The 19,857-nt window shown below is 52.1% G+C and overlaps 1 protein-coding gene across 2 annotated transcripts in view; it reads right to left on the bottom strand.

Annotated features, from left to right (window-relative positions):
• Positions 1 to 839: 839 nt before the first annotated feature.
• Positions 840 to 19,857, bottom strand: part of BCORL1 (BCL6 corepressor like 1) — a 30,940-nt gene continuing 11,922 nt past the window's right edge. For both annotated transcript variants that reach the window (XM_083797245.1, XM_083797244.1), the window contains exons 3-14: positions 18,937 to 19,027; positions 16,115 to 18,664; positions 15,605 to 15,770; positions 15,280 to 15,360; positions 14,642 to 15,064; positions 10,270 to 10,499; positions 9,934 to 10,140; positions 9,675 to 9,841; positions 9,331 to 9,476; positions 8,290 to 8,367; positions 3,272 to 3,425; positions 840 to 2,445 (exon numbers count right to left, since the gene is read on the bottom strand). In XM_083797245.1, the coding sequence (XP_083653371.1) occupies positions 2,169 to 2,445; positions 3,272 to 3,425; positions 8,290 to 8,367; positions 9,331 to 9,476; positions 9,675 to 9,841; positions 9,934 to 10,140; positions 10,270 to 10,499; positions 14,642 to 15,064; positions 15,280 to 15,360; positions 15,605 to 15,770; positions 16,115 to 18,664; positions 18,937 to 19,027 (4,570 nt within the window). In that variant the 3' untranslated portion in view covers positions 840 to 2,168. The remainder of the gene's footprint in view (positions 2,446 to 3,271; positions 3,426 to 8,289; positions 8,368 to 9,330; positions 9,477 to 9,674; positions 9,842 to 9,933; positions 10,141 to 10,269; positions 10,500 to 14,641; positions 15,065 to 15,279; positions 15,361 to 15,604; positions 15,771 to 16,114; positions 18,665 to 18,936; positions 19,028 to 19,857) is intronic.

Raw genomic sequence — 19,857 nt, 5'->3', positions numbered from 1 at the left:
CCTCACGTTTCCCAAAGGAAAATCCCACATGAGCGAGCCACGAGCCCCTGCTGCTCCTGCCTGGGTGAAGGCAGAAAGGGAAAGGCTGCCCTGCAGCCAGGTGCTGGGGCTGGACCACAGGTCGCTGGCTGACAGAGGTGTGGCTTGGGCACTGCTGGGGCCTGGTTGTGGTGCTCCCCTCTGAGCTTAGTCCTGAAGCAGGTCCACACAGTGGGAGCAGTAGTGCTGCTGCCTTTCAGGTTTTCTTGCATGAGTCAGGCTGGGGTGCAGAGGGACACCCTCGCCCCCACCAGTGCTGACCCCAAGTCCCTGCACAAGGCTGGCCCTCGCAGAGCCCAGCTTTTCTACAGGCCAGGCCATGGTGCCCAGCTGATGTCCCAGAGCTCACGCCGACAGCCCCTTTCCACAGGTATTGAGCTCTGCTTAGCGAGAGCATCAGCAGCAGAGCGCATGCACGCACCCACAAACACAGCTGGGGCACTGCGAGCAGTCTCCCCAACAACTTCTCTTGGCCAAACCATGGCCCCTACGCCATGGCTGCACCGTGCGGAACAACATCCCTGCTTTCCGAGCGTGTGCCCAGCCCTGCGGCTGATGTGGGCAGGCACCTTTGCTGATCCAAGGCCCGGGGACAGCAGGCACGGAACCCACCCCCAGCCCTTGCAGTTTTCCCCTCCCTATCACCTTGCTGCCCTCTGTGAGGCTGCGGGGCAGGATGGGCCCCAGAGGATGAGAAGGAGCTGGGCATCCCTCCCTCCGCTTCTCCCGCAGCCCTGCAGCTCCTCAGGGCACAGAAGGCAGCAGACGTGGGACAAAGGAAAAGAGGCAAGACACAGGGGGCCTGATGCAGGTTTTTTCTGTACAGAAGTGTTTTTGACACCACAGCCTGTTGCTTATAATAAAACAGAAATCAGAAAGAGCAGCCAGAATACACACCCAAAGGCAAAACCCCTCGGCTTAAAAAAGGAGATGCTGGGCCTCAGGGAGTGGAGGCCAGCAGCTGGGAGTCCAAGGGGAAAGGGTACACCTGCCCTGGCTGGGAAGAAACACAACACAAAGAAAAAAACAAACAAACAAAAAAAAAAACACCCATTGCTCCCGCTGCTGAGCAGGGGAGAGCCAGAAAAAAAGAGATTGTCCCGTCCTCAGAGTCCTGTTAGCACCTGTACAATAAAACTGTACCATCTACCGGGAGCGGAGCAGCCCTGCCCCGTGCCCGTGTGGCTGGCACCAGCGTGCCGTGCCCGCTCTCGCCAGTAGAACTGCTCCCAGTGACACAGGAGGGGCCGTGGAGTGAGGAAAAGCCAAGCAGACACAGCACAGGGCAAGGTGGGGAGCGGGGTTCTGCAGTGGTGAGAGACCCCAGGGGGAGACAAGCTGCTGGAAGCGTGGGGTCTGCTCGGGGCCGCAGGCTGCAGCTGCCTCCGCGACAGCTGACGGGGACTGAGAGCAGCAGCGGGAATGAAATGCAGGGAGGAGCCTGGTGAGAGGACGGAGCAGAGCGGCTGGCTCTTGGCTGGCAGGTGGGAGAGTGCCTTCAGCAGAAGCTGGCTCCAAAGCTAAGAGCAGTGACTGTCCCCAGGCTCTCAGCCGAGGTGCGAGAGTTCTGCAGCTCTGGGGCTGTGCTCCAGGGGAGCGCCAGCCGTGGGGAGTGTTGGAGAGGGGCCGGAGGAAGCCCTCGTCCCGTAGCCCGCAGCTCACATAATCACAGTGATACAGACTCAGCAAAAACAAAGGAAACATTACAAATTAAATACTAATTAAATAAATACTATGGAAGACGTTGGGGGCAGGGAGGAGGGCAGACAGAGAGGCGCAGTTCCACAGGGTCAGGCAGGAACGTGCAGCGGCACCCGCTGCCCTGCGCTCGCAGAGCTCGAGCTGGTCACTGCCCCATGAGCTCCAGCCCACGAAGCCCCACAGAGAAGGCTTCACCTCCTGCTGTTGCTGGATGGGGCTGACAGAGAGCTGCAACCACCACTGCTCATCACAAAGGGACCCTGGCAAGTCCTTGGAGGCAAGCGTCCTCTCACCCCAGCTGGCACCGAGGCACCGTGAGGAGGAGGACTGGCTGGCCAAAGACTTGGGTCCCTGCTGCTGGCGCTGAGAGGGCTGCTTCCCGTTGGTCCTTATTATTGCCTTGTAATGCAGGGAGCAACCTGCCCCCGTCAGCTGCTCCAGGCCTCATACTCCACCGCCGAACCCAGCAGCTGCAGCAGCTCGGGCTCGTAGTGCACCAGCTCCACTGTCTCTGCAGCACCCTGCGCTGGCTCGGGGCTCTCCTGCACCTCGTCCTGGGCCAGCACCTGGCTGAGGGCGACCTGGCGCTGGAACTCCGCCCTGGGCAGCGTGGCGATCTCAAAGTGTGGGAAGCGGGCCTGGAATATGCGGGAGGACAGCTTCAGGCGCTTGAGCACGTCGGAGAAGAGGAACCAGTTGCTGGGCCTGTGAGGACAGCAAGAAGATTGCCTGTTAGGGGATGTCCCGGCAGCACCCCCAGTCAGCAGTAAGCCACGCCAGGGGCTCCATTTCCCTTCCAGCCATTTCTCTTGATCACCGTACTTGTCCCATTGGCTGGGCAGAAATTGTCAGGAGTAGAAATTTGCTAAACAGAAGAGAGGCATTTTTCTTGCTCCCTCTTCCAAGTCATTCTTCTCCCCTCTGCAGTCCAAGCAAATGCAATAGCCATCGTGTCACGGGAGGTGGAGAAGGGAGGAGTGCTCCAGTGCTGTGACCTGACTCAGACTCTCACGACAGGAGAAACCATCTAGTCAGACCCATCAGTGCAAGCTGCTACTGACTATTGCTGCAGAAACCTTTTCACCAACCAAGTGGGGCTTTACTCAAAAAAAAAACCAAAAAAAAACCAACAGTCTATGCCATGCTTTATTATGAGATGGCATAAGATAGGGAGTGTACCACAAGAGGCTTATACTGCCTCAGCAACAGCAGTTTGCTGCTGCTACTAGGAAAGCTGTCCTAGTTCCATGCCTCTGTGTTTTTACGTGTAGAACAAGGATAAAGGTAATTTCATCCATTGGCTAACTGGTTTGAGATCTACAGGACGAAAATGTAACAAGCTAAATTCTGCACTACCTGTCTCCTTTGCAGCTTGGGCTCTCAAGAGTTTCCTCAAGCATGCGTGAATTTTCAATACCTGAACATTTCACATTATCCCCAACCTGGAGATTAACCTTCAGGCCCATGAGCCCCCTTCTGTTGCAGCATTAATGTCACCCAAATGCTCTCCGCTGCAGGGAAAGAGACTCACCCGCGAGACACTGACACTTGGAGGTTATAGCTGGGAAGCAGCGGCTTGTCTGAGAACTCAAACATGAAGTTGTCAGGATCTTGCTCCTCTTCCTCCTGGTCTGAACTTCCTGGAGGGTTGAGCAGAAGATCGCACCCAATGGTATCTTTCCCCTCTGCAATAAGGAAAACAGACACTGGTATTGCTCAGTTTCACTCTAGCTGGTGCTCATCACTCCCTGAGGCATAACTCTGGACCAGCTACCACCACTATCCCCCATGCATGTCCCCACAACATCACAAGTGTGAAAGCTAACTCCCAGGGGCACCTCCTGCTCTCTTTCCAGCCCTTCATCTTGGAGAAACTCTCGAGTGCAAGGCTGCCCCACAGAGTGAGTTACATAGGAAGAACATCTTACGTTATAGCAACTTTCAGGTTTACACTGATCCCACACATGAGACAAGGCACTGCCTGCTTGCAAAATGAGATACTTTGACTTGGCAGTCTTTTTGGGGGTCAAGCACACACTGACCCCTCCCAGACTCTCCGTGAAATGGCCTCAGCTCTCACTCCTTTACCAGCACAGCTATTTGCAGCCTGGAAGAATCTGTGCCAGTCAGGAAGGAGGTGAATGTACAAGATGCTTTGTCTGCACAGATCCTATAAAAGAAGGCACTGCTCCCTGCTCATTGAGTACTCTGCCACCCAGATCCCACTCTTGACAACTGTCAGCAGGTTATCTAGAGGTACATGCCAGTAACTGTCTAAATAAGGACTGCAAGACTGTGCCACCAAACTGTACAGAAGATCTGAAGACTACTAAAACAAGACAACAAGTATGATTTCATAGATTTCTGGCATAAAGCTAGCTTTTCTAGGAGGTTTCTGACCTCCAGCAGGATTTGCTCGCATATGTTGAAAAATAGCTTTCTGCCCCTGGGTTTTATTAATAAAAGGTATGAATAGTCTTGGGTTTGCAGAGCCTGCTGAGATAATATAGGATAACTCCAAAAACTTCCAGAAAATAGAGTTAAGATTTAACAGAGCAAAGTAGACTAAATGTGCTGATAAGCAAACAAACCAATCATGCAAAAAAAGTTCAAGACCACATATGAAAGAAAAGGCTGCCAAAAAATCTTATGGTGTGCTGCATGAGCAAGATCCACGCACCATACTGCTCTACAAATAAATGCAGCACCTAGCAGGAATGTTATGTTAATAGACAAACTACAGCTGGTGACAGGAGACATGTCTTCACACATGGGTCTCAGGAAAAAAATTAAATAATGTCTTGGTCCTGCCAAGGAAAAAAAAATCCTTAAGAACCAGAAGAACTTAGATATTCAAAAGTTATTGTAGAAGAAGGCAAAAATAAGTGACATGAATATTGCGCTGGTATCACTGCTAGGCAAAGCTGAAATGCCATCGCTGAAAAAAAAAAACCAAACATGTTTCTTGAACAACTTGGGAGAAAAGAATTAACTGCATTTAATGTGGCAAAAACATGGTCCAACATCTATCCTGAAAACTGCTCACACTCAGTCCTGTCTGTTAACCTGAGTGAAGGCTGCTGACGAACAAGAACATCCTGGGCCACCATAAGACAGAGATAATCAGGCACAATAATGCTAGTCCCAGGTGCAGAACAAAACCCTGCGGTGGGACTTAGTATCGTGAGCTACAGGAGCATAAAGTGCATGATGCTGACGAGCTTACCATACCCAGACCTTAGAGATCCCACACCCTCGTTTGTCTCATTTTCCTTTGGCCCCCAGAGATTTGCAGATCTAAGGGAAAATGCAGACAACATTCCTGCCTCAAAGAATGGAAATGGATCAAGCAGCGGCCTGGAATTTTTCCTCCATCCTGAGCGACATGTAATGTTCCGTGCTTCAGTGGGTGGCTCTGATGGAAAGGGAAACTTTGAAGGACTGAACCACTGAAATAGAACTATTTTCTGCCAAGCTGGTTAGCTGCCTGACAGCTAGGTCAGTTACGCTACAGCAGAACCAGGTACTTCGCTGCCCTGGGGACTATCTGCTGTCGGGAACCAGAGGTGACTATTGAAGGTAACTGAGCCAAAAGGGGGCATTTCAAAACCCTCATTAAACACCACTGTGAAGAAAACAGTCCCTTGTCCTAGGCTCAGGCATCTTGCTCTTCCTCGCTGATTCAGGTGGTGTCACAGAATCAGAGAATGGTTTGGGTTGGAACGGACCTTCCAGCCCCTGCCATGGGCAGGGACCCCTCCCAGCAGCCCAGGCTCCCCCAGCCCCATCCAGCCTGGCCTTGGGCACTGCCAGGGATGGGGCACCCACAGCTGCTCTGGGCAGCCTGGGCCAGGGTCTCCTTGCCCTCAGAGTGAAGAATTTCTTCCTCGTATCTCATCTAACCCTACTCTCTTTTAGTTGTAAGCCATTCCCCCTTGTCCTGTCGCTACATTCCCTGATAAAGAGCCCCGCTCCAGCTTTCCTGCAGGCCCCCCTTTAGGTACTGGAAGGCCGCTGCAAGGTCTCCCCAGAGCTTTCTTCTTCTCCAGGCTGAACAACCCCAGCTCTCTCAGCCTGTCCTCACAGTAGAAGCTCTCTTCTCTCTCTTCAGCTCTCTGATCATATAGTAGTGTCTGTCAAAGCACAGGTGACAAGTCTAATGCTGCCAGTTCACTATTGCTGTGCACTCATTTAAGTGTGGATGAAAAGGAAGGTCTCTTTCTGTGCCCACTGAAAACAGACGTGGCAGGATAAAGGATTGCTTTCCAGCTGGGTTAGTTCCTTGCTGCCTCTTGCCACACAGACTCACAAAAGCAAGTGTCAAGGGTAACGCTGGAAACGCTCCATGCAGAGAGGTGAAAGGAAGGACAGTATGACTGACCACCTGACAGCAGCATGCTACTACTTCAGCTTGGGATCTCTGCCATCCTCTCTCTGAGCCAGAGAGGGAAATATCCCACAAGCTATACCGTGTCACGGAGTTTCTGAATATTTTGTGGTCACATCTCTCTTGGGATCATCAGCCTCAGGTCTGGGAAGAACCTAAGTTCTCCCAAGTGCTCTGTGGAAGTAACTGTTGAAGTCTGAAGCACCTGAGATGCATCAGCCCACCCAGCAATGGAAGGATCTTTCCACTGGAGCGAGGGTGAAAAGATATTTCTCAGGAATTGTATAAGGCAGTTTAATGCTGGGTTTGTCTGACTTGTTAACCAACTTCAGGCAGCATGGGATAGAAGGAAGACAAAGCCTGATAAATGGCACCGTGTGAATGACAGGGGCCCAGGAGACATCCACAGCAGACAGGAGCTAGCGTGAAGTCCCACTGGAAGAAGCAGGATGTGTTTTAACAGAGAAGGTTGTCTTTTTCCACCCTCAATGAAGAAATGCTCCGAAGAGCTCAACTGAGGTCTAGGGGAAGGAAATGAAATGCTGTCCCCAGTGCTTCCTGAAGAGCCCTTCCACTTATTAGCCAAGCATCTAAGCAAGTTTCTTGTGAGCAGTAAACTGCCATCACTGATGGCATCCCAATAGCCCTCATCCCCCCTGAAGGTTAGCCAGCTAAAAAAAAAAAACCACGGGTAAAAGAAGCTTTTTTTTTTCCATACAGGACAGAAATGTTGAAAGATATACACATCTATGCTATTAGGTATACAAAAAAGCAAAAACAAGATGGCACATTTCTAAATTACTTGCACGTGGCAGCAGGTATCCTACAGAGTACGAGAATTGACAGTCTACAATCTCATACCAGGATCTTGAAGAAGAAAAAACACTTACGAATGGGGTACAAGCAGATACTCAAGCACATAAGCTCTCTGGGCAACCAAGAACTCAGCGTGCTATAGTAAATGATGACAGCCACTCTCTTACCCAGAAAACCACACACTTTCCTTGTTTAACTACGAAATCCAAGTAGGAATCAGTGATAAATCAAAAGGGGTAATATCTTTGAAATATTTCAGTCAAAGAGAAGCTACTTTTCTTTTGGTCAAGAGGATTCTTCTTAAAGGATTGTAATAGCTTCAAGTATTAGAAATCCATTAGAAATCCAGAGGAAGGAGGCTGTGGTTTTAACAGTTTCTTTGGCCCAAGGTGCAAAAGCCTATACAGAATTCTTTCTGTTCCGAAGTAAAGAGTCACAGGGCCCTCTGAGTTTAAGTCCTCTACCAAGAGCACCCTTCGAAACATCTTTTTTTTTTTTCTTTCCTAGTAGGACATCGGAAATGACAAGGGGTGAGCAACTAAAATCAACAGCCTTTTAGCTTGGCAGCAAAAGTAACCCAAGTCTTTACGAAGGACTCAAAAGTGATGATCTATCATCTTGGAAGTGGCTGGGAGGGATTCCACAGTCTGCCACAGACCCAGGTCTAGATCCATCTTCATTCTTAGACCCTGGGGAAACTGAAGCTATACAAAATAATTTGTGGAACTTTCGCCTGCATCGTTTAAAGAAAAATCCTAAGCTGGTAGCCATCATTTTCAGAACGTGATGGTACAAGGTACAATTCATGCCTTCACAGGGCAACACCTAGCATTGTGAGAGGGACTCCTCCAGACAAATGCCCCCCACTCCAAAGCAGAGGAGAGGGATCTATAAACCCAAGGCACAGCTATCTCACTGGATGGGCAGCTCTGGGTACCTGGAAGTTTGAGACCTTTTCAAGGAAAACACCTCAAAGGAGTAAGTATTTCCTCTGTCTTCCTTGGTTTTATCTTGGTAACTGGTTAGCAGGGTAGTAACAAGTACTGCTGCGAGAATAATATGCTACAGGATTGGCACCCAAAGATCCTCACGAATCAACAGCAGCACCTGGAGTCTAGTCTTGCTCACTGTTTGCAGCCTACTTAGAAGGACCCACACATGTAGTTTCCCAAAGAAAAAGTCCCTTTTAGGAGCTGTGGGAACTCTCAGCATGTAGCATTATGTCAAGATAGCTGAGATGTGATTTGGGAGGGAAGACAGAACTGAGTGAACGATGCATCGTTATTTCACAGACACGGTTCTCTCTGCTCTGCTGCTGTAAATTAAATGGGATTGACTGAACTCACCGAGTACAGAGCTGCTGTAGAAGTCCCATGCTGTTTGAGGATCCCCATCAGCGCGCCCCTGGAGATCCAAAAGGTAATCTAAAGAGGAAAATTTGAGATGATTAACGCTTATCTACTGGTCACATTGTGATCCTGGCATACACATCCATTGATCCTGGATAAGACACATCACCTCTGCTGCTTTTCCTCTGCTGCAAAGTTAGGCAGTATGGCAGAATCTGAACCGTAACTTACTTGTAAGAAGGGTACTTTCACTCAGGATAATACAGCATTGCCCTGGCCCAAGAACATGAAATAGAAGCTAAAAGGGGAAAGCAACTGACAATACTATGTGGGTCGGAAAGAAAGGTTCTTGAGTCATCTAAAGTTCAAAATTGCATCACCAACATGTGCACATAACGTTAAGCCTGGAGGAGCACAGACAGACAACTGGCAAACAAGACTTTTTAGAAACTGGAGATTTTCTACCTTATATCTATCTGGGAACCACCACCATTTACTCTAGCTCTCTCTTCCTCACTGTTGTGTAGAAGCCCTGACACTCATCCTGCTTCTGTTTAAACAGTATAGAAAGTGGGCATGCTTCACCCTCTGACACAGTGATCAACAATGGTCTTTTCTAGTAATGCCAGGCAAGCGACATTTAGGCAGAGCCATGGCATTTTAGAGAGACGGAATTGTTACATGGCAACACAAGTATGTTCACTTGGGTTATGCAACAGAATCGTGAACTGCACATGTTGAACAGCGTCTCCAATTCTGATACACTACACTGACTTTAGTTATGTGACCAAAACATTGCTGTTATTCTTGCCTTGCACATTAGAGATCAAAAAGTGACTTGTATCTTATCTGGTAAATGATATGTTAGTCTATAATTAAAAGTTGGGTGGTAAAAACATAAACACAAGAGGACAGAGCTATAATTACTCAGCCACTGGCTGCTCAGGCAATTCTAAACCCTTCAACACCCAGACTTGGTCCTGTATGCTGCCACATAAAAAGGATGGAAACACTGCCACCCCAAGGCTTGGCACCTACCGCAGAGGAAGCGCTTCATCACATCACTAGTGGCAAGCTTCACAGCTGTCTGCCCAGAGTAAGTGGCCAGAGTGGGATCAGCACCATAAGAAAGTAGAAGCCACATGGTTTCCAGGTTGTCATTTGCCACCGCATCATGGACAGGCCTGCAAGGACAGGAGCATTATCAGAAAAAGAAGATACTGGAAGAGATTGCAATGCAAATTATCCATTTTGGGTTAAAACAAATTTGGGATTAAAACAAATCTAGTGATGACCGATAGCTCTTCCTGATAAACGCATCCTGCTCACTGCCTCCAAACCTTTTGGTGCTTCCCCAGAAGTGCCCCCTCTCAGTGACTTGCCTTGTGCCATCCTGCGCACTGCAGTTCACGTTGGCGCCGTGCTCTAGCAGGATGTGGAGGATGTCGATCCATCCTCGCGCACAGGCTTCGTGCAGAGCTGTGTAGCCAGCGTTGTCACGATGGTTCACGTCACTGCTCTTCTTCTGCAGGCAATAGAGCACCACATCCTACAGGAACGATACCGTTGCAGGCCTGGTTACACACAAACCAAAATAAGGCAGCACAGTACACAAAAGCAGCCAGAGGCACCAAAACTCACCTTGTAGCCCAGGCGAGCTGCTCTCTGCAGAAGGGTCTCCCCTGCGTTTTTGTTCACTATCAGCCGTCGTGCTTCAGGAGGAATGTGCTGGGCCACAGGCAACTCAGGGGAGTTCCCTGGGCTGACACAATGGGATTTACAAAGCGGCCACGAGTCCTGGGGCTTCTTCGGAGAGCGCATTTTGGGCTGGATCCAGCATCCTTTCACCTGGAGAAAAAAAAAAGGAAAGAAAAAAAAAAGGAATACAACTTCTTAGCACGTGCAGGCATGGCTTACAAACAGGAAACACCCTCTCATTTCTCCCCACCCATGTTCCCCCACCAGTTCAAGCCATACCTTCCCCTCATCACAGATTCCTGCCAGGTGTTTGGTTTTACATTTGCGTTTTCCTGATGGTTTCTCTAGCTCTTCTTGGACAGGAGAACTGTCTGAGCTCTCCAGGAAAAAGCCATTTCGAAAGTCTGGATGTCCTTGAGATTTCCGGGGGGATGGGGAAAGCCTGCTCCTCAGCTGTAGCTCTGTGCCTTTACCCTGCGCAGACTCCTTCTGCTTCCGGTACCTAAAATCTAAAGGAGAAACGGGAACGATGGAGTTTCTGTAGGTACAGGACCAGCAACCCAGTTCTCTGCCACCAGTCAGAACAAACTGCTCATCTCCGATGGCCACACACCCAGAAATCCAGACCACGGTAGAGGCCCTGTGGCATGTCACAAGCAGTAAATATGCAAATTTTCCCCATCAGGGACAGACGAAGCATGGACACAAGAAGCACAGCAGCAGACAGCCACTCTAGTCTGAAAAGACCAAACCTACTGGGACTTTCACACAACTCACGAAGGTTTTTCTTTAGCTCTAACAGTTCAGAGAACGCAGTTTGTCAGTGTGCTTGTCAGCATGTAGAGGGTTACTGCGTGCTGCCGTATGGTGCACTTCCCTCCTATCTGCTAGGCTAAGCAGGACTCAGATGGGACACCCCTTAGAGAGACAGGACATCCAGGAGGTGTCCCCTTTAAGCTGTCCATGATCAGTCATTGCCTACAAAACCAGACCCTGCCTTGCCCTCTCATGTCTTCCCCTTAAGCAGGGCATTAGGGTTTCAATTTAATATGCATGGAGGCAGGAAATACTCGAGTGCCTCAAGGGAAATCCGGGCTTTCCTTCCTTTCATGATGCAGAGCTGCAGGGTCCTCATTACAGAACCCTGTTCATCACGGAAGGACACGCAATCTACTTCACTGAAATAGCAACATCCAATAGCAAGGGCACGACAGCAACGAGAAAAAGTATGGAACCAAAAAGCAAAGCCCCGTGAACAAATAACCACCCTGACATGAACGACACTGTACAGCTCCCTCTGCTGTTTATGAACAGTGTCTGAATAAAACAGGTTACAAAGGAAGAGCACTGTGCAGATGGAAGGAGAGCAGAGGCATCTGCACGCAGCTTTTCAAAGTCAGAGTCTATCAAGCATAGCTCTGTGCACAGCTTTGGGCACTTTGTGAACAAAGCTTCATTTCTAGGTGAAGAGCTAGGAAATGCCCCTGCGGGTTACTTCAAGGGATCAAGAGGATAATCCCCAGAAACATAATGCTTGGGTCTGTTAGGGACACTGCATGAACGACTGATCCTGCTGCCTCCAGTACCGAGACAGGTTTTGTAGGTGTCCAGGAGCAGCTTCCAAGTCACGCTAAGGCTCGAGCTTCACCACATCAATCACCACCAATAACTTCCACTTACGTCTTGTTATTGCTAGGAACCAGGGTCGCAGATCTTCTGCAGAGAAATGGGTTTGCCCATCACACCTCGGTAGACACACACATAAAATCTTGAAGCAAACATGTCTCAAGCACTACAAGTTGTTTGGGCCTGACTGTCTTGGGGTGACTGGAGGGGCAGTGGGGAAAGGCAACCAGAACAACTGAGGGGTGCAGAAGCTACCTTACAGAAAAGCTGGGACTCCTCTGCCTGGTGAGGGGAAAGCTGAAAGGACGTGACTGACGTTTGTAAAAATCACAAATGGGTGGATCAGCTGAATGGAGAAATCTTGTTCACCCAATCCTGCTGTGCAAGACCTAGGGGCACTTGATGAAATGAGTTAAAAAACACGCAGAAGGAAGGACTTTGCACGGCAAGGACAGAACTTCAGGGCTTTGCTGCCACCCAGGGGTGGTGGAAGCAAACATCAGCAGGAGCAGAAAGGATTCAGACAAATTCTTGGCCACGAGGCCCATAAATTAACTATAGAAGGCCTGGTTAGGGACAGCCCCAGTTTAGCTGCTCTGAATGCTGGGGAACCCCGGCCAGCTGAAGGCTGGCTAAAGCTGTGCTCGAGTGCTTGCCCTGCATAGCCTCTGCGCTTGCTACAGTCAGGAGAAAACTGCGGGCTAGACAGACCCTGACAGCACATTGCATGTTAAGACTGTAACGAAGCAAAGTTTCAGCAAAGATATTTGTCGAGAAGGCAGCACATGGCAATCAATTCCCTCCTTGCTGGCTTGGAAGCAATCACTGCATAAAGATTTCTGCTAGGCTGCCCAACAATGCCCTTGTCCTTTGTACAACGCTGTGGCACTTTCACAACTAACCCCAGCGTTAGTTGTTACACAAGGACTTGAGATATTCCTTCCCTGACATCTGCTTCCTTCTGCCCACGTGCTGGAGCTCTGTTTGGGTTAGGCCAAAGCTTTTAAAGCAGCCCATCGCTGCAGCGCTACAAGAAAGGGGCAAAACACTGACAGGTGAAACGCTGACAAGTCGGACAACATGTACTGGACAGGATGGTCTGTGCCTGAAAGTGGCACGCTCCAGCCCCCCCAGGATGTCTCATGGTCAGAGGAACACCGCGGGCTCAGTGTTCTCATCAATGCGCGTGCCTCAGCTGCAGCTGACCAGCAGGAAAACTCCAGGGCATGAGCCCGCAGGTGAAGAACAGGCAAGTCCGGCTGGTCAAAGTGCTATGCCCAAAATCAAGGTGGCGCTGGTGAAAGAGAAGATACCTCCAACCGGTCAATACCTTCACCAGCAAAGGGATATAGCCTCCTTTACACAAGTGCTCCAAAGCCTAAGGGTCCCAGTTGTTTCTTGGGTGCATTTAGATGATGATGAGGCATTAGTAACCAAAGACTGCTTGTTCCAACCCCTCTCCTGGAGAGGATGGGACTACAACAGGCCAGGTAATTGTCAGTGGATCATGGCAGCCTATACCCTAAGGGGATGCAGATTCTTTAGCTTGTACGGGATGCATAGGTCTGTCTTCTCCAAACACATGGGCTGGGCCACCATCCCTGCGCCAGCCACCAGCCAGCTTACAATGCCGATGTAAAACCTGGGTCATAATCTCCAAAGCCAGCAATGGCTCTAGGCCGCAATTTCCAAATCTGACATACAGCAGCACGTATATCTGAGGACCAAACAACCAGTCAGTAAGAAAAACTGGTTTCTCGACAGAAGACAGGCGCTTTTAAGATGTGTGATAAAGCTCCTGGAGAAAATTCTTCCCAATGCTGCTGCATTCAAACTTCTTCAGGCTCTGTTTGGAACAGCCTGCAGCGGGAGACAGCCTGAGAGAGTCTGGGAGAGAACTGCAGAGGTGCCAGGAAACCCATCAGAACTTTGTTCCTGATCACACTGGGGGGCCCAGACACTGCAGCTACAGCATAAAGCTAGGCTAGAGCAGAAACATAGCTTGGGAGACCACGCAGTGGGAGGACAGTCGTAGTCTCTACTACTACTCATAGTGCCTCATCAGCATTACAGCTTCTCCTGAGGGATGATGATCTGAGCACTAACGCTGCGCAGCAGACAGCAGTTGTGCAGCAGTTGTGCAGCCACTACATCACTTCTGAGGGACAAACTCAAGCGTAAGGGGGGCCGGCAGAAGTGCTTCCCCCAACAGCATGGCTTAGACCTGCTCTTCTGCAGCCCTAACAGACGTTACCCGCACCAGACACACCTATGAGCTACCAGCCATCTGAGACACCTGCCTTTTGGTGGACGAACCCCATCCTTACAACAGCTTCAAAACGCCCCTGCATGGGCAGAGAGAAGGGAGTACAGAGACTGCTAAATCTCAGGGAAACACACATCGCAGATTTAGTTTTGACCACACGGTTGGGGCAGTTATGGAAGAAAATGCAAGAGCGGAGGCAGAGCAGGAAGCAGGACACAACAAGCAGGCGGCACGGCTTTCTCCTCATAGCAAAGCTGCCAATACAAACCACAGGGAAGGATTTCTCTGTCGCTTGCAAACACTCTGGCTTTGTTAATCCTTACGGTCCTTGGTACAAGCTTGCAAGTTAACTTCATAAAGCAAAACAGAGCATACAGAAGCCTAGCTGAACCGTGATGGTTCTGTCTCCCTCTACTTTAGCCGGGAACGTTGAACACCACTCCCAGGGGTCCATGCTTGTCCAGAAATGTTTCACTGTGCTACCTCGTCTGATTCCCATTTTCCCATGCCCTCTGTCTTAATCTGAGGGCGAGATCAGTATCTAATTAGCCACATAAACTGGTGTTTCATGCTCAAAAAATTACTGCAAATACTTCTGAAAGAGATGATCAATTGAGTGGCTCACACTGTGGACATCAAGCCTGTTGTTCTGATCGTACTGACAAAACCTGTAATTATTTAGAGGGCAGAAAAAAATAATAATAATAAAAAAAAGCCTTGGGCCCTGGCCTAGTACCAGAAACTCTTCCAATATTGTACCTGCTTTGGATTTTCGCCTCCTGTGGGGGAAGCCCACTCGTTCTTCCTCTCGTTCAGTCAAATACTCCCCTGTCTGGTATCTCCGACTTTTCTGTCGTCTCCTTTTCTTTCTTTTGATGTGGCTGTCATCCTCCTCCTCGTCGTTGGGCTCCCATAGCTGCCTGGGTGCTTCCACTCTCCAGGGCAGCTCCCGGGTTCTCCTTGCATGACAGCTGCTCCTCTCCGACAGAGACCTGTCCCTGGCCCTGCGACTGTGATAGCGTGATGCTCGGTGGGATTTCCGCAGCTTGCGACGTTTCAAGGATGTCTCTTCCTCCTCTTCTTCCTCCTCTTCTTCCTCATCCTCCTCCAACAATGGTAAAATGCCTTGGCCAGTCACATCACACTCTCCCATCACACTAGCTGAAGAGCCAGCAATGCTTCCTGCAAGAAAGTGGAATTTCTAGCTGACAAAAAAGCCAAGATCTCTATAAGAAAAAAACGCAACGTGAGGCAGGAGAGAAGACAGGCACAGGACTTTGTAAAGAGGGAAACGCTCACAATCCACCCGGGACGCCAGTGATCTGACACGGTGGTGAAGCACCCTGCCCTCGCTCAGCGGGGCCGTCTCAGCACCTGGGATCCTGGCCCCAACTCACCCGACTGACTGCGTGTCCGGCTGCTCAGCACCACCGGAATGAAATCCCGAAAGTTGTTCTTGGGCTTCTTCTCAAGGCAACCTGCGGGGAAAACCACCCCTTGAGGAGACGCGCCACAGATCTCTGCAGACACGTCTGCCGGCCTGGGCAGGACAGTCCAGCATCTCATTTCAGGTCTGTTTAGGACCCCAGTTTGTGGTAGGAAGCCGCCAGCTCCAGAGGCCATTCAGCTTCTGGAGACCTACAGCTCGGTCCCACAGCATTAGTACATCCCAAACCGCCACAGCCTGACCCTGCAAGCACACGCTGCCTTTCACAACAGTACCTTCCTCGTGGCTGTCCCCACGGTGTGCTGGAGATGGGAACTCTGTCTTCGCTGGCCTCCTACGCTTACGCTTTACCCTGAGGCTGTTGTGATCCTTCACCGATCCCAGGCCAGTTCGGCCTTCTCGCTTGCTGAGTTCATGCAGATTGTCGTGGTGTTTTCGCCACTGTGAATGGAGGACACAGACTGAAGCTTGAGCTGCTGATTAACGGTGCTGGAGGAGCAAGGGAGAAGGGACAAAACACTGTCCCCCACTCATAATGCTGGTGCCCTCCAGCATTTTTGACAACCCAGATCCATTTTTGCTCTCAATTACCTGCAGATACAGGTATTTCAGACATCAATCCACTGCCAGGCAATGCCAAAGAGCGCGGGCAGAAAGCCCTGTGCACTCAGCTGCCCTCCCCCGTGAGAGCTCCCTCCTCACCCCCAACCTCACCTACTAACCCTTGCAGTAACACAACAGCCCCAGCTACAGCCAATTCCCCCTCCTCCCAGCCTCTCACCCACCTTCCGGCCGTGCACGCTCTGGCTCCCCAATTTGCTCGGGGACTCCTCACCATCCTGCGCTTTGCACTTCAGTCTCTTTTGCGCCTGCCTGGCGTCCCCATCATGCTGCCGCTTGGATTTGCAGCGCACGCTGCCCTCTTGCTTGATCTGGCCCACGCCTTTGAGCTTGACCTCGGCAAAGGCCTGCGGAGCAGCCCCAGCTCGCAAGCAAGTCACAGATGCAAATGACACGTCGCACTCCACTCGCTCCTTCTTGACTCTGCATAGATCCACCTGGCGCACGCACTGGAGGGGCTCTGCAGCTGGCGGCTGCTGGGAGCCTTCGCAGCCCAGCTCCTTGCGCTGACTCGCCGCGGGTGCCTCTGGAATCATTCGCAGGCTCTGCTGCCCGACTGCGGGCAGATCATGAGACAAGTACGCTGCTAACACTTGGCTTTTAGGCTTTGCATCCGACTGTTTGAGGCTACAGCTCCCCTGGGGAGTCTCAGTCTGTACATTGCCCTCTTTACTCGAGTCAGCTTCTGGTCCATCGCACTCTTGACTCTTCTGAGGGTTGTCCACCTTCCCCTTTCCCCCCTTCCCATCCAAAGCAGTGGTCTGAGGAGACGGACCTGCATTCAGTGGGACTGGATTGGCCTGCTCCTCACAGAGCTTGGGCAAGGCCCGGCAGCTCTTGCCCTTGGACGCAGCTTCCCGTTCCACAGGCGGGAGCCTGGGCAGCCCCTCCGGCAGGCTCTGGGCTGCGGTGCTGGACTCCGTCGGCTGCACGCTCAGGAACGTCGGGAGCTCGCCTGTACCAGCTGGCTTGCAGGAGCTGTTCTGGTTTGGGGGCAGCTGCCCTGTCGTGGAGATGCCAATCGAAAGCAGGGGGGTTTGATGATAAGGAGACCAGCCAAGAGGCAGGAGCTGAGGATTGGAAGGTTTTCCGTTGACGGGGCAGCGCGGGTACACACTTCCCTGGACAGGGTTCCAGGTGGAGATGTCCTTGGATTGACACAAAGGAGCTCCCGGAGTAACTCTGCCATGAAGTCTCCTGGCAGGATCCTGCTGTCTCTCTGCTCCAGCTTGGTTGGCTTTCTTCCCGCAGGGAACCCCAGTGCTTCGAGGCTCTCCCTGGTCAATGATGGAAATAGGCTCCTGCTTGGGAAGGTGGCGTGGGTCCCTGCTGAAGCTCACGCCGGGGTCCTTGCTGAGCAGCAGGGAGGCAGGCACTGGGTTGGCGACGCCGACATAGGTGCCTGGAATGGTGCTAATGAGCGTGGTGTTCTTCACCCAGGAGCCCTGCTCGCCGTTACGCAGGAAGTCGGGGAAGATGACAAAGGGCGGGGTGGTGCTGAGACACGAGGTGACGCTGCTGCCTGTGCTTTGTGCTGCGCGCTGGGACTTGGACAGGACCGTGGTGAGAAGTGCTTTGCCGCTGGTGTGCACGGGCGTGAGGATGGGCATCGGAGGTGTTTTGCGCTGACTGGGCGGAGGCAGCTTCTGGCGATTGGACTTCGAGGAGAGATCGAGCGGCATCTCACTGCACTCTGGAGAGGAGACCATCTCACGCTCCAGCTGCGGAGGAGACTTCAGAGGAGAGACTGAAGTAGCGGTCCCCGGTGCATGCGGCTCAGGCGCTGCCGGGGCTCTGGCGTGCGTGCCAGTGCCAGAAGAGGGAGCAGTGCTTCCACACGATGCTGCCGGTGCAGGCTGGCTGGGCGAGAGGGAAGGGCCAGCTGTGGACGGGGGAGCGCCATCGGCAGCGGTCTGGGCACCACTTCCACCTGAAGGTGAAGAGCAGCTAAGCTCCACAGACACCACTTTGGCATCTGGAGCCAAGGGCCTGGTGACAGAGAAGGTGTAGGGGTAGGAGCGCAGCTCTGGGGAGGCAATAATGCCTGGAAGGCAACGCTCATGTAGGTAAGAAGGCAGGACAGGGAGGGTGAGTGTGGAGGAGACCCCTAAGGTGCTTGGAAGTGTAGCCACAGTGAGCGGCTGCCCGCAGCTAGGTGGTGGGATGTACACTAGCGACTGGCTCGGGCTCAGAACTGTCCCAGGCTGAAAGGACAGGGGCACTTTTTGCATAGCAGGGGCCTGAGATGTGGGAAAGCACACTCTACTCAAAGTAAAAGTAGCAGGGGTGGAGGCTGAGGTGTTGCAGCCGGAAGCAACCACAGACAACGTCCCTTCTGCCAGCACTGCTGGCCCTTGTGCTCCAGTGCTCAGGGTGGTTTTCTCCTTCCCAGCAGGCTCGCTCTCTGGAGCCACAGAGCAGGCTGGAGGAACGTCAGCCTGCTTGTCGCTGGGAGGATCTGCAGGTGTCCAGGCAGCATCAGCACCGCTGCTCTCCTGCTCAGCAGCTCTGGGGATTGCAGGCTCCTGCCCTCTGCCATCCCCCTGGCTTGCCAGAGGGCCCTGGACGTCATCTTTCACAGTCTTTCCCACACACTCTGCGTTCGGGTTGGGATCAGGCGGCTGCTCTTCCAGTTTGGGTCCAAGCTTTTCCTCCACTTTGCCATCTGCATCCTGGGCACTGCTGCCATCACCGCTGACTGCTGTGAGCTCCACCTGCAACCAGAAGGGAGAAGACGATCCTGAAAAGCTGTGCAAGCAGCTCCTAGCGAAGCAGGCAGGACCTTCTCTGTGTCCTGCGGGCAGGGCTCAAGAAGGCCACGCAAACAGCTCTTTCCAGCTTAGAGTGCTGCTTTGCCCTTTGTGCACCTAGGTGCATCCCTCTAGAGGAGGGGCCTGCAGGACCCCTTAGGGTAGGTGCTCTTGCTTGGCCTGTTCCATCAGAGAAAAGGCCTTCTCTGACCCAGACAGGCACACGAGGAGCTCACCTTGGAAAGGCTGCTGCTGACGCAAAACTCTTGAGACCCCAAGTGCTGGGAGCTGTTCGTTTTAGACTCCTCATCAGAAAGTGGGGCTCTCCTACGGGGGGAACAAAACACAGTGTTACAACACCCTAGGGTGCCCTTCCAGCATCCTAACCATCCCTTGTCCCCACACGGGACAGCAGAGCAGCCGACAGGCAGAAGCAGCGTGCTCCAGGTGGACAGCTCATCACACACCTCATGCCTTCCAGGGCAGCGGTGGGTGCTGACTGCCACAGGACTGCGGGGATGAGAAGCACTGCCGTCCACCACAGCCTTCACCCCCCCCCCCAGAGGATTCCACACGCCTGCTCCTATCCCCTCCGCTTCCCCTTCTGCTCCGCCACACACTGCCAGTCCCGTCCTCCTCAGACCTCCATCCTGCTCGTCCCTCCTTCCTCACACGCCCTCAATCCTGCTCCTGTCTCCCAGCCACGCTCCCAGCCAGCGCTGTTGCTCTCCTCCAGATGCAGATGGAGGCCTCCCTCCAGGAGAGGGAGGCTGTGTCTGTGACCAGAGCAGCTGAGGTCTTCAGCCACCCGTCCTGCTGGCCTACACATTTTACTCTTTGCAAGACAGTTCTTGAGAGTAAAGTGGGAAGTCAGAACAAGGACTGTGGACTCCACGGAAATGACCCGTGCTGTGGAGACAGCTGTCCTTACGATCTGCCAGAAGCCTGGACGAGGGACGGCGCTTGCACGTGCCGTGTCGTGCACCAGGACACGCTTGCCCTCGCAGTATTTACCTGCTGACAACTCTCCAGTTTTGTTTCAACCAAGGACTATTACGGGCAAACTGCTGGCGCCAGGACCAAAGAGCTCAATTTCGGCTTCTGCTACGACACGCTTTCCTCTGGCTTCGTCCTCCTCACGCCCCCCCGTTTCCAAA

The sequence above is a fragment of the Anser anser genome, assembly GCF_964211835.1.
Source record: "Anser anser genome assembly, chromosome: 13".
NCBI classification, from domain to species: Eukaryota; Metazoa; Chordata; class Aves; order Anseriformes; family Anatidae; genus Anser; species Anser anser.
Note: the sequence above shows the minus strand (reverse complement) of the source record. Positions and strands in the feature narration are given on the sequence as shown.